This window comes from Prunus avium, chromosome 1 (assembly GCF_965620075.1).
Source record: "Prunus avium chromosome 1, drPruAviu1.hap1.1, whole genome shotgun sequence".
NCBI classification, from domain to species: Eukaryota; Viridiplantae; Streptophyta; class Magnoliopsida; order Rosales; family Rosaceae; genus Prunus; species Prunus avium.
This window is the reverse complement of record NC_142284.1, coordinates 54,918,168-54,932,662: the sequence shown is the minus strand read 5'-3', so window position 1 is coordinate 54,932,662 and position 14,495 is coordinate 54,918,168. Positions and strand designations below refer to the sequence as shown.

The following is a 14,495-nucleotide window of genomic DNA, read 5'->3' as shown; positions in this document are numbered from 1 at the left end:
AGATTCTCCCCCACATCCTATTATATTTTAACACATGGGGGCATGTCTGATCTTGAACCTTCACATCAACAATTGATTTTTGGATCTAAATTTAAACCTCCACTTGCAACAATTACAAGTATCTTTGGTTCGGCCAAGAACAAGAGATAAGGTGTGATGAAGAAAAAGATTATGCGTTTTGGATGTGATGGTAAGTGATCTACCACTAGAGATAATTTTGTTTTTATGTGTATTTTTTTGGTTACATTGGAGGAAAGAAACCCCACTGGGTTCGATCAAGGGTTAGAGACAAAAAGTGAAATTTCTACCAACAATAATTGATTGAGTTTTTATTGCAAATGGTTTTTGGTATTAGCAAAAGTCATCATTCTGGTCATTCATGTATTCTTCCATGTTTGGCTACTATATTCATGTAGTCTCTACCGTCAAGTTATGCCAAATTTTTCACTAAAAACGATAACGTGTAAACATGTGACAACCTTTATAGGGGCAATTTCATTTGACCATCCCATCCGAGCAATGAGCACACGTTACACGTACAAAACTAGAAAAATACAAACAAGAATTTCGTGGACAACGAATGCGATTTTAGAAACAAAAAAGAAAATTTATATGATGGACATAGAGATGTTTAGTGGGGGTACGGTGCCAATTAGCTAATCAATCTACTCTGCTTAATTCAAAACCAATTGATTGACAAATAAAGTGGGAATTACAAATAGGTTGAATGAATGATGCTAATGGAGGCTATTAAAACCACTAAAAAACCCCAGCGTGCAATCTCAAAAGCCATCATCATTCATTTCATCACTTGGGTGGCTCTTGGAGAAAGTGGTGAATTTAAATGATGGCCTCATTTTTTTAAGTCCGGTGAGCAATTTAGTCAATAGGGTGTTTAGTAAAGTAAACTAGGGTTTAGGTGGAAAGCTTTGCGGGATTATGAATTTTCTTTATCCCCTACTTTAATGATTTAATCCTTGACTTAATTACGTCAAGCACTCAAGTTTTGTGGTAAGTTCAGTTGAAGAACCTTAAACAAAAAGTCATGTTTTCTGAAGGTTTATTTGTGACAAAAAGAAAAGCGACTTTTATTCTGATAAGAAACATAATCATATGGTTTAGGGTTATGAAAATTTTGTGCTACGCACGAATAGCAAGTATAAGTTATGGCTCCATAGTAGAGAAGATTTATCCATAAAGAAGTTATGCTAGTTTGTCAAAGTAGTGTGTCCACCCCCTTACAGCCGATTCTCATACCCGTAATTAGTATAGTATAGGTTATGATTTGTATCAAAAGAAAAAAGAAAAAAGAAAAAGGGAAAAGAAGTTTATTCTGAATTGAAATTTCGACCCAACTTAAATTAAGTCTGGGCCAGAGTTTTAAATTGAGGGAATCGGGTCCCATACTAACAATGGATATGGGCCATGTTAGCCCAAGCCTAAGGCTAAGTAGCCCTCAAAATTAGAAATGTGGCCTGTGAACCTTTGAGCGCATTCTTGATGCAACTACTATCTCCAGGCAAGATTATATGAACCTGCAAACTTATGACCAGCAGTTTCAACCCAATTTTTTTATTTCTTTTTTTTATTAGTAGACTTTGCAATTCTCAATACCATATAAAATCTAATAAGTGATGGTTTAAACTATGAGGAGAGAGAGATTTCTCAAGGTGTCACGAGGGTTCGAACATGAGACCATTAATCTGCAAATCAAGTCCTTTTTTTGGCTGGACAAGTCTTTTAGTTTTTACTTTCTTTTATTAACTTTTAAAACAAAAAATGGAGCATTTGAAGTGTGAAGATGAAGTGACATGTTAACATTTGCCTTGCGTTTTTGGAATTGAAATACTTGTCACGTTTAATACTTATCCATTCAATGTATAAAGGTCAAGACTAGTTACAAAGTTGGTGAGTCAATATGTTGAATTCAGTGCCGTGGACTAAACCACCATTTTATTAAGATATATAAAAATGGTAGGAAAATGAACACATGACATGAAAAAAGAAAAGAACACATTTAATTCACTACCATAAAACTAAAATTACAAAAACAAATTATTAGAATTTAGACGGCCCCTTCAAAATCATCACGTGAACAACATTTACCTATTTATCTATATATATACATGCTGTACACATTAAAAACGAAACTTCTTCATATTTCTATCTTGCAAAACCAGCCCCATCATCTTTTCTATGTATATCATCTTTATATCAACGGTCCCAAATCACCCAGCCTTGGGCCCAAATGGTGGACCCCGCGACTCTCTTTTGCTAGTCGCAGAGCATCGAAAACGCACACTCATCGACCTGGGTCTCCTGTTGCCGTCCGATGCGTCGACTCATAGTACTGCAATTGTAGGCCCCGCTTGATCAAAATCAATAGGGCTTCTGTAGGTACATGAAGATATCCTGCAGCGGCGACATCTGATTAACGGTCTGGAACTGCGCCCCGAAACCATTCTCTACACTGGTGTCCATGTAATTGTAGTTAAAATCGAGGGCCTTCTCCCACTCCTTCCACTTGGGCTCGCTCTGCACCTCGCACGTGAACTCCGGCGACACTACGTGCTCCGAGCAGCTCGAGTCCGTGTGCAGCCTCGGCACCGAGTCCGACGTGTCGAAGTATACGTAGTCGTTCGGGCGAGTGGGGGCTACCGCAGCCGGCGGCGGCGGACACGCCAGATTCTCCGGCTTCCTGTCCTCGAACTCCGAGCCGCTGCTCATACGACTCGACGTTGGCTGTTGTTGCTGTTGCTGTTGCTGTTGTTGCTGCTGCTGCTGCTGTTTCTCGACGGTGCCTTTTTTGTTGTATATGCGACACAGAACCCAATCGTCCAGCTGCAAAATCAAGACCGTCCATCAATCTCAAATTTGATTAATCAAATCTAGACCACTCATAAAAGCCCCCTATTATATCAGTCTTATCATGCTAAACTAATATGCTTCGGTCACCATCCCAAAAAGCTAATTTTATTTTCCCCAAATTAGAGTTAATAGGCCGTTGATTTAAAATCAGCCTGAATCTCTACCGTCAATTTATATGGCCGCCAATTCAAGATAAGGACGGGTGGGGCCCCATCCCAATTGGCATTCGGCATTTAGGAACATTATTCGGGTCAAAAGTACGATTGGAACGACGTCGTGTCAACCGAACCGTCATCGTCATATCAACCAGATTTTCTAATTTACGATTTTACCCCTAATATGACAAGCGTAGCGATAGAGAATAACGTGTGTACCCTTAGGCTGCTGCTCTTCTTGCGAGGCGAACGGTCGACGTCGGCGAGGCGATACTCGTGCATAATCCAATTGGTCTTCTCTCCTCTCGGAGCTTTTCCGGCGTAGAAAACCAAAGCCTTCTTAATCCCGACTGGTTTTGGGTTTCCGATCGGCTTATCCGCTCCGGTGGCTTTCCAATAGCCGCTCCCAGCCGCCCGGTTCGGCCTCGAACCGTTTGGATACTTCCGATCTCTCGGCGAAAAGAAATACCACTCTTTTTCACCGTACAACGCCAAACCTGTTGACAGAAAATGTGAAATTAGTAAAAAACGAGTAAAGAAATGAGAAAACTGCCAAAAAAGATTCAATTTTTAATTTCAAAATCGAATCTTGGAAGGCGAAAAATTACCAGGGAGGTCCCAGGGGTTGTATTTGTAGAGATCGATTTCGGCGATTATCGGGACCGAAATCGGCTGCGACTGGCATTTGCGGCAGAGGTAGTGCTTCACGAGCTCTTCGTCCGTCGGGTGGAACCTGAAGCCCGGCGGCAGCTGTAAATCGGAGGACGACATTCTGAACGGCGTCGTTTGATTCGACTGTGCTGTGCGTTTCACTTGTAATTTACTCTCGTATTCTGGACTAAGCAAGCTAGTCGGCACTTGAAACTTGAAACGTAAGGGAGAGAGGATAATATATAGAGGCCGTGGGGAGAGAGAAGGGGACACGTGGCAGAAGGAGGGGGTGGTTGTTCTAGAATACACGTGGGCGATAACGTTTTTTTCTCTCTCCTGGGCAGTCCGTGCGGACTGGTTTTTGGAAGGGTGCTGACCGCAGCCGGACACGTGTCGCGCATGGAAGTGCGGTGCATCGTGTCGATGGAGGTTTTTGAGGTGCGCTGTGGTCATTGCTTACGTCATCTCTTTTGGACGGTTGCGTGAGTCGGTCTGGGCCGGGTCGTTCTCGGGATCCGATTTCAGTCGGCGGGTCAATGAGCCGACAATGGTACGTTGGTGGGGTTGGACGGAACACGTCAGCGCTGTCGTCCTACACGTGTGCTGGCATGTCGACAGCTGGGTGGAGTAAATATTGCGGTTATTATCAACACCAAAAAATGTAAATGTTGCGGTTTGGTATTATGTGCACATGTTTTAATTCTGAATTTTAAATTCGGCTAAAACGATAAATTTCTTCTTATGGCAATTATTTATTTCCTTTCTTAATCAAAAAAATATGAAATTGGAAAATTACAAAAATGCGGGAAAGATATTTGATTGGATTAAAGTTGGCAAGCTTATCTTCTCGGGATGAGGAAATATGGAAATTGTGGGAATAATATTTATTGTGGTTTTTCTTTCTTAAAGCATTTTTTAAATTATACAATGTATTTATTTTTTGGATATGGTTATGTGTACGTGTAATTCATCATGCATTTCAATCAAAATAATAATAATTAAAAAATAGGTCATCCCAAGTTATAGGTATGAACTTTATAGGTCGGCTGCTGTGATCGTGTGTGTGTTTTCATATGGGAGAAAATTAAGTGTCACCATAATACTCAAATGTGTTCGTTTAGTAAGTATGACCTCCATTGTTTTCACTCATTTTTACTCCTGATATGCTATGGTGAATGATTTTTTTATTTTTTATTTTTTTAAGATGAGCGATATTGGATTGTCACATACGTTGTCAATGTGCTATTAGGATTCGAACATGAGACTATTGATTTGAAAGTCAATGCTGTTTTCACAAGGCTAAGACCTTGTTGGCATGGTGAATGATTGTTTGCCATTTTAATTTTATTATATTGATCAACATAAAAAACCTTCATCATATAAACGTGTCACGATTGTACAATCAATTCGTCTCTTAAAAGGCTTCCACAAAACAAAGACTTAGAATCCTTAACCAAACTTGACAAGCTCAGGAAAACCTGGTGGAGTATGAATATACCCAACCGCACCATTCGTTATTCAAACATCTCGAATTTTTCACTTCCTCAATTTTTGCCCACCGTTTTCGAATGACAAGGTAAAAAAGTCGTGCATTAGGTCCCAATAGTCGACGCGTGTACTGTATTAAATGTCACCTCAATCGAGCGCAACATTCCACATAAAATAAATGGAGAAATTAAACCTTTTTTGAAAAATCATATTTAACATCACAATCATGTTGAATCTCAAATAATCATTGCAAGGGCATGGGAGTGCATGCCATTACATTCGCAATAGCTTCCCAATTTGAATTTCCTTTTGGCCCCATTTGGTTCATTGAACGATTTTAAGGGGAAATCACTTCCCATATCATTTCCCATCTTTCATTTCCCATGTTTGGTAATGCTCGGAAAGTAATCGGGATATATCAATTTATTTCATTTTCCATGTGTATTTCGAGTAGAAATGAAAACCAAAATTTGTATAATTTTCTAATTATACCCATATTAAATAATATATATATAAATACATTGAATGATATATATTGTAATTCTAAATTGTACGAAATAGTCATGAAAATGTACATTTAATATTGGTTCATTTTTCTAAACTTTCCCATGAGGAGGAAAAACAAAACCCAATGCTAAGCAACCATTTCCCATACTTGAACTTACCGAACATAAAAAAAACAATTGATTTTTCATCCCCAAACTTTCTTTCTCATAAACCAAACGTCAGGTAAAGCATCAATGCCCTTGCAATTTATAGAATCTCTTACAATACATACATTTCTTCTAAATACCAAAAAAATAAATTGTTTAGTTGAATCTTCACAATGTTAATTTTAGATTTTTTCAGTAATTATTTTTCCTCCGACGACATGTCAATGGTTTACGAGACGACAGGGACCAGCAAAGGTTAGTACCAGGTAGCGGGCACTCACCGAAACTGACAAATCACGTTATTTCCACCCCCACTTTTCCCGATTCCTCCTAAAGTTTTTGTCCACTTCGATAAACACACCCAGCAAAAATATATATAAAAAAAAGGGCGTGGATTTATCAACTCCCATGACGTGGCTATCTCTGTTTCCTCCGCTTTCGGTGGCCGTGAACAGAGGTATTATTATGGTGCCAAAAAGCACACACTCGCCGAGTTAAATTCGTGCTTGTGTTGGACACGTGGACAAGAAAGTGACCTATAAATGAAAGGTGCATAAGCTAGATGGCTACCCTTACGAGTCACGACCATATATTATTAATATATTAATATGTTATACGTTTTCTCTATGACCTTATGACGTATGTGACACTAAATAATGAGGGGCATTGGTCAATTAAAATAAATAAATTGTTGTTGTCTCTAATTTGGATAGGATTGGGAGCTATCTTAATCTTAATTATGCCTAAATTAACTGCGATGATTTCTCTCTTTAGGTTGTTCGGTTTGGTTTCTTGTTGGGAAAAGGAATTTCTGGGAGTAGGTGGTATTTAGGAGAGGTCGAGGATGGATTGGACGGCTGAGATTCACTATGCTTATCATGAGGGTAGAATTCAACGAGTGATGGTCAAAACAGAATATGATGGGCTTATGACCAAGAATGATGGGCACCATGGGCTAATTGGTGGTTGGCCCAACCTCTTTTTTTTCATTTTCCGTTGAATTTTTTTGTTTTTTTGTTTTAAATACAAGCGGTATTGGAAGGGTTGAATGTCAAACACGGAACCTCTTTCTCTCTCGTTTCGATCCTCATTTCTACATTTGCACGAACCGATGAAAAAGTTTCATTGTACAACTGACCATGACCTTCAAAAAAGGTTTACATAAGAGAGAAAGAGATGCCATTTTCATCTTGAAGTTAGTGGAGGGCATCTTTAATTATCTACAATCCCAATAAAATTTCAATCCAGTAGAAAATGATATTGACTTGTAGAGTAATCGTCTCATATTCGAATCTTCATAACACTTTGGTAGTGTATATGTGAGAAATTCCTTCCCTCTTGTAGTTAAAACTATCGCTCGAATTGAAAAATATATACAATCCCAACAAAAATAGAAGCAAAGACTTTGTCTAGAGTGTGAAACCAGAAGGACCTTGCTTACAAACATCTCAACCTGCCCTATAATTACCAAAATCTAATATTACTTTAAAGGGCAGCTATAGCTATAGCTTTGTCCTAAACAACTGTGGAGAAATTGGCCCTAGTGACCAAGTGAATTGAACACGTTTTTTTTAAATTCCTTTTGTCAAAATCTGTCCCCAGCAACCCGCATGAAAAATGGTCGCATTTCTAAGGGCCGCACTAAAATCAGCCGCCAATTTGTCTCATGCTTTATTTTCTTTCCACACCTCCGAAAATAGTCAAAATCTTAGCCCATGTGTTAATCCTAAAATAATGGAGGCCGCTGAAAATTGCAACTTTGGTCATGCTGGTTTTGCAACTTGAGTAGCTTCATGAAACCATTCGAACCAACTTGGTTTTTTAAAAGACATTCTTATCTAAACCAGTTTTCTTTTGAATAGTTATGCACATGTGATCAACACTTGTTACCGACATGCATGATTTTTCATAATTATCAATTGTAAATATAAACAGATTGATTGTGGCACTCAGCATACATTAACAGTCGACAATCTTCCAAATTCATTGTATTGAAACTTATTCCCGCATAATTCTTTCTTTGTCGTGATGTGAAAAATTAAGCATGCACCATTAAAGGACAAAGACTTCTTGACTTTCATGTTTTGGTGCTTCTGTTTTGCTTTAGTATTTAGATTGTGCCAAATTATGCCCAATGAAGGCCGAGATTTGTTTTCGCCAATGGTGCATATGAGGACAAGACTAGACCTGCTCTGAGACCGACCCAGCAGCAGCTGTATCCTAAAGGGCAAAGGCGGCGCCATGGAACTTTCAACCTTTTTAATTATAATTAAACTTTTCCAAGAGTCTTCTTGTTCATTCATGCGAAATACTTTTGTATATGCTAATCTATTGGTTTGGTTTTATTTTTGTTCGTCTTGATAAGATAAAAAGGCAGCTTTGACAAATTGACATTTCTGCTTTTCTTGCACTTCAAGCTCTTGTGCTTTCTTTGTCAACATATGCCTTTTTATATTAGATCATCTGTCACGTATTCTACGTGTTAAATTTTAGAAAAACGAGACTTCTAAATTATGGATAAAGTATATGTGCCATGATCTTTTATAAATTCTATTTTCATTTCCAAATTGCAACTGATTAATTAATTACATTGAAGTGAGAACAAATAGATATCTTGAACATTTACAATCTTACAAACAAACCCAATTAATAAAATAAAATGAAATGAAATGACTGGTTCTAATAACAGTTTATATGTTCTTGGTTTTGGATGATGATGTTGATGAAACTTCTGTGCTGCAAATTGGGCAGCTCTTTTTAATCTCAAGCCACTTGCTTATACAATCCCAATGATAAGGGTGTTGGCAAGACAATGCAACCAGGGCTTCTCCATCTTCATACTCAATCTGGCAAATCACACATCTGTCAATGCTGGTCTTGCTTTGATTAGATGATGGTGATTTGCTTGTGTATGGCTGCAAACATGTAGAGATTTCATTGCTGGGTAGGCCTCTTTTCTCTTCTCCTATGAACTCTCCAAGTGCAATCAGCTCCTCATAAGTTAGCTCATCCACATCAAAATCATCTTCGTCCATTTCATGGTCACTGCTGTTGCCACTGTCTTCGTTCTCAAGAAACCCGAACTCCGTTTCGAATTCTCTGCTTTGGAAGAAAGCTGTATCGCCTTGATCATAGTTTTCATTAGAGGAGGAAGCATCATCTTCTTCTTCTTCGCTGCTATCGCTTTCGATGGTTTCGAGCATTGTGTACGCCTGTTCTTGTTCTTGCATTGCCATGGCTAGAATGAAATCCGAGCTGACTTGGTTGAGTTCAGTGAAAGGGGTTCTCCTGGTAGATTGCTTGCTTTGATCTTCTCCGCCATCCATCGAAAAACTACGATCAATCTTTTCCGGGAGCACATGGCCAAAAACCCAATTCATTGAGATATATGAGGGGAACTAGGGATTATTTTTTATGTGGTTTCTTAGAGAAGAGGTAACTTCCATGGCAAGCAATGGAAAACCATTTCTCATAGATTTCAGGGTTCCAGATTCCTAATTCAAAGTTTTGAGCTAAAGAAAATGATCTCCCATAAGTTACAATCTCTTATTCCAAAATTCAAAGTCCTAGACTGAGACTTGTCCCCTACACAATTGCCTCTCCTGTAGGCAAAGGCAATGCCCTTGTCAACTCGTTTACCGACGCATCCATGGTTCCCAGAATAATTAATTAGGGGTTTACCCAGATAAAGCAGATCACCTGAAGAGGTCTTCAATCACATTGAACTCTCATAGATGAAATGAACTGGGTTTTTTTTGTTTGTTTTGTTTTGTTTAAGAAATTCGTTGAAATTACCTTTATGTTATCGGCTTCTTGTTTTAAGCAAATGAAAGCTTGATCCAAAAGAAAGTTCAGAAGAACTCCTACACAAGTGGGCTTGCCATTTTCATTAAAGGGCCTAAAATTAGAACCATTAGCCTTGAGGCCATTTATGAATCTAAGCCCATATGGGCTGAAGGCATTTTTTCACCTTCTAACTTACTATACCACAAGAAATGAGTTCAGAATTTAGCGGAAGAGTTGCTAAATAGACATATCCATTCACTCATCTGATCTGATTATAATTTCAATTCATTCATCAGATTCTTAAGGCACAAAAGATTGATGCTTAACCAGCAATGGTAAATACACCAGCGTGACTCTCCAACTCTTCTCAAAACGCAAGATTTTGTCAAAGAGCATCTCTTCACCCTAATACCTGACATAAATCTGCACAGGCAAATAGTACGCTGTTAGAGCATTTCCTCCGTTTCCCCCACCCCCTCTCCCAGCTCGGGCTAGAGGCCCCGTAGGCCCTCCTCCCATTTTCAGCCCCCAAATCTTGTTGGGGCGCTCCACTAACCTAGGCAAGCTGACCTAATGCTGACGTCATTGTCACATCAACAACCAATTTAAATAGGGAGATTCACTATTATACCCAATATATGAGCCCAAATTATAAAAAAACCTATATGAAATGAACTTTAGAAACACACCCAACGCTCATTTACAACATTACAAAAACTTTTAAATTTCAAAATTGCTATTGATTTCTTAAAACAAACACAATCCTAAAATCTCATAAAAAAGCCCAAAACACTTAATAGGGCATCAAAGTAATTTAATAATCAAAATGAAATTTAATAGGGCTAGCTGTCATTTTTTGGGTTTGTTATAGAAATTAAATGGTGTAGGGTTTATCTATAGTATTAGTTCTAAGAATGAGTATATGACTAAATATCTCTTAAATAACAAAAAAATTGGAAAAAAGGAAAAAAAAACCAAAATTTTCGGACATTTTATTTTATTTTATAAATATATATCCATATTTTTCACTTCCCACACCAAAACTTCCTCTCCTCATATCTCATGTGAATAATAGTATTAGTTGCCCTTGAGTTGCCATGGAATGGGTGGAAAACCAACAAAAAATTTGCTAAAGCAGATACTATTCATGTGAATAACAACCCTTGCCTCCCCTTGCCTTTTGCCATGGCAAATCGGTGGAAATACTCTTAAGGGGCCTAGCTATAAGAGCACAAAAAACCGAGTGAACAAGGTTCTTCATGCGCAACACCTATGTTACGCGACTAAATTCCGGTAGATAATTCCTTACGGGTTTTCTGTTTAAAAATTTATTCCACAAGAATTTGAAATACAACCTGAATTAGTGGACAACCAAACAGAGGAACAGTGACAGTAGATGCCACTGGTTAAGGAACGACTAGCTGAATAGAAAAAGAAAAGGCAAATAGAACTGCATAAATGTGCAACTTCTTTAGAAACATTCGCGAGCATAACAACTGACTAACTTCAAAAGCACATCTGAATTCCCAACATTTTCTCAAAGTAACCTAATATAAATCAAATGACCCCATTGTCTATAATCGTCAAAGTACATTAAATCTAATCACCACATAACAAGGGGCCTTTGATCACCAATAAAGCTTATGGCTGCCCATTCAAGTCAAAGCTACATAAACACGAGGGAAAAATGTAGCCTGAACGAAAGGTGGGAGGTATCACTACAAGCCATGTGGCAAGGTCAGTCCATTCTTCCCTTCAAGATTCTCTCCTTCACTTCAGTTGGTGTACTGCAGAAAAGTGAATGAATACACATGTTAAATTGTAGTATTACCTCCCACATAATAGGAGGAAACAAATAACCCTTATCATCGTACTAATGTGAAACTCATAATATAGAGAGAATAAGGATATAAGGAAGCATAAGAAATCCAGTAATAGAAATTGATTCCTGGGATTTAATTCTAAGCAGGGAATTAGCTACAATTAATGCTCTATTTCATCATCAACATAGATAACTGACTACATGTAATGGTAAGAGCCATTGTTAAATGTTGTGTCTTCTCCTTTCTAAGTAGCTTCATAGCAGTCTCAAGAAGCATTACAACAATGTGGCTACAGGACAAACAGGATTCTCGGTTTTTAACAATAACATTAATCATATTATGCAAAGCCCATTTTTACCGTCAGAGTTATTGCATTGACAAACTATTTTCCTTATAGCGTATTCAGGTGAAACATACATAGCATATTTGCAAATGACAAAACGAAAAATATAATCCTAGTTCCCCACCCTCTGTGTGTGTGCGTGCGCATGTATACAACTAATTTTACTTAAAACACAGTTTGTATAGATATTGCATAATAAGAATAAGTAAATAGTATGAAAGGCTTACACAACATAGACGTGGCCTCCCCAACCACTCAGACAGTCTCGATCTACTGATGAAAGCAATGCTTGAGAGACAATCTCAAACAACTCCTCTGCTTCCTGAGTGACAATTAGTAGATACACTGTTGTTAGAGTTGCTCCCATAATGTAAGAAAGTAAAATAGGAGATCGCAAGTTTAGCAGGTACTAGAAGCAAACAATGTCACAGAGATTTTTAATTTATTAGCAAGTAATAAATTCTACCATGAGTTAAACCCCACAAAATACTATGATCTGTTAATGAAGTTCAGTTGGCAATGGAGCCAACTGTTTATCTCTATGCATGCTTTTGTTTATGTAGCACTTGACTGCTGACAAGATAGAAAAGAAAAGAAAAGTACAACTAATAGTAGATCTCTCAGCTTGTTTTTCCTTGACTTGTATTTCCCCCTATGCTATTACTCTTTCAGTAGCAGCAACAAAATAATTTATACTATATTTTCTTGAATTTAACCCCATTCTATATTACTTTCAGTAGAAACAACGCATTTATAAAATTAATATATGAATCACAATGCGCTCGAACATTGTCTAGTAGTCAAGCGCTTGAGGTGTTAATTATACATTGGAGACATGTATGATTTGCCAGAATATCTAAAGAACCAAAAACTGAAAATCTCATATTTGAAAAAAAAAAATACGGCCAGATGAAATAACAAATCTTGACTGTGCATGGGAAAAGGTAGTGCAAGTTGAATAGAGAAACAAACCATATCAGGCTTGAACATTGCCTCACAAGCACCATAAAGGGACTCTGATGCAGTACCAGCAACAACAAAATCTTTTGCTAGTTCCCTGCATATACATACAAACATTACCCTAAGAAGCAAAATACACATAAACATATATGTAAAAAAATATAGTCAAAGGGAGTAAGAAAGCAAGCATATTTAACCTATTTAGGAAGGGGAAGAAACAATTTTGAAGTCCTTAGCATCTGGGCAGCTCTAAAATTGAGAGAAAGTCAGAAAAATAGAGAAGGAAACTAACTTACTTGGCCCCAATTGAATCCATGGTGCAGATGAATGGTCTGTCTTCATCACTTAACCCAGCAATTACAGGCTGACAGAAGTATGGGCCAAACCTATATCACAAAAAAGGAAGAAAACCCTTATACTGTAGTTCATCATCATCAAATGTTATTAACGCGAAATAATTGTACAGAACTTAACATTCAGATTAAGCTATCATATTTAATACCCATCAAATTTTCTTAAGCTTATACATAAAGGGGTTCAGATTGGAGCAAATTTCAAACCTTTTCTCATAAAGAATGGCGGAGACGAGGCTGGCAAAAGTCTCCGGTTTCATATCCCTCTCCTCCCTAAGCTGGTACAGCTTGTGGCGAAACATAAGCCTCTGATACCTGCACACCAAAATCCCCAAAAATTATACAAAAGAAAGCAAAAGCAATAATGAGGAAGAGAGAGAGAGCGAGAGAAGGAGGAACCTACAGAGTCTGAGCATCGGTGGCGAGGCCAGAGAGGCCGATGAAGAGCCTATCGTGGACTTGGTTGATTCTCTTGAAGTCGGTGGCGACGGTCTGGAGCTGAACACCGAGGCGCCGATCGCTGGCTATGGCGAAGCAGTTCTTGCCCACCATTGCGATCAGTGCACTCCCATTGTACTCGAAGATCTGCAACCCAATTTTTTTGAAAACAAAAATCAAATCTCAATTTGGTATTTGCAAAACCCTAATAAGCATCTGTGCGTGGAATAATGCATATGCTTCAACTTACCGACATCGGGGATTAGGTTGCTCAAAATAAAAATCAAATTGCTTTTCACTGAAAGACTGAAAGTGAATAGAGATTGTTTTGTTTGTGCAAATTGCTTTTGCTCAACAACACAAGAAACTAATAAAAATGGTGCCTGATTTCTTCGGCGTCACTCCAGCTCTTCCAGTCTTCTTCAACTTTTTCTTTTTTTTTTGGTTGCAAAATTTTCTCGTATTGGGTCAAAACTATTGATATGGGCTGAGCAAATTCTTTGGATCCAAATTGATTGGGCTAAGTACTGGTCAGCCCAAGCAAGACGAGTGTAATACTCAAAGCCCAATAAAGGTAACCTTGATCTTTGCTCAATCCTAGCTTAAAGCAAGAAACAACCTTATAGTAGTTGTATTTGAAGTAGATAGCGTGAAGTCTTGGTATGATATCTGTATAGATAGTGTATCGATATCTGTAAAGTATGTGGACATATAACTAACAAGAAAGATGCTTCATCCAAACCCTAGTGATCACGCAGGGTTGAGATACAGCCAAAGAAAAACCGAAAACATATGCATCAGGCTGATCATGCATGGCAAAAGGCCCAAGTAATTCAGTTTTCGATGGTCATCTACTTGTTACTTTAAAGAACCATATATATATATATATATATATATATATATATATATATATATATATATATATTAGCTGGTGTTTATATATGCAATGCAAGTCAATTACAGAGGACTGACACTGA

The 14,495-nt window shown here is 37.9% G+C and overlaps 3 protein-coding genes across 3 annotated transcripts; all 3 read right to left on the bottom strand.

Annotated features, from left to right (window-relative positions):
• Window positions 1–1,996: 1,996 nt before the first annotated feature.
• LOC110750592 (NAC domain-containing protein 2) lies at window positions 1,997–3,902 on the bottom strand. Its single transcript, XM_021950945.2, has 3 exons — window positions 3,632–3,902; window positions 3,243–3,520; window positions 1,997–2,841 (listed from the first exon to the last, which is right to left on the bottom strand). Exons 1-3 carry the CDS (start codon window positions 3,792–3,794, stop codon window positions 2,380–2,382), a joined length of 903 nt encoding a protein of 300 aa, XP_021806637.1. The 5' UTR covers window positions 3,795–3,902; the 3' UTR covers window positions 1,997–2,379.
• A 4,453-nt stretch (window positions 3,903–8,355) lies between these two features.
• On the bottom strand, window positions 8,356–9,665 carry LOC110750603 (RING/U-box superfamily protein). The gene has a single exon (XM_021950960.2). The coding sequence runs from the start codon at window positions 9,193–9,195 to the stop codon at window positions 8,506–8,508; it is 690 nt and encodes a 229-aa protein (XP_021806652.1). The 5' UTR covers window positions 9,196–9,665; the 3' UTR covers window positions 8,356–8,505.
• Window positions 9,666–11,029: 1,364 nt separating this feature from the next.
• LOC110750602 (proteasome subunit beta type-3-A) lies at window positions 11,030–13,934 on the bottom strand. Its single transcript, XM_021950959.2, has 7 exons — window positions 13,769–13,934; window positions 13,484–13,665; window positions 13,288–13,395; window positions 13,024–13,113; window positions 12,740–12,824; window positions 11,995–12,089; window positions 11,030–11,388 (listed from the first exon to the last, which is right to left on the bottom strand). The coding sequence occupies exons 1-7, from the start codon at window positions 13,772–13,774 to the stop codon at window positions 11,340–11,342; spliced, it is 615 nt and encodes a 204-aa protein (XP_021806651.1). The 5' UTR covers window positions 13,775–13,934; the 3' UTR covers window positions 11,030–11,339.
• Window positions 13,935–14,495: the final 561 nt, after the last annotated feature.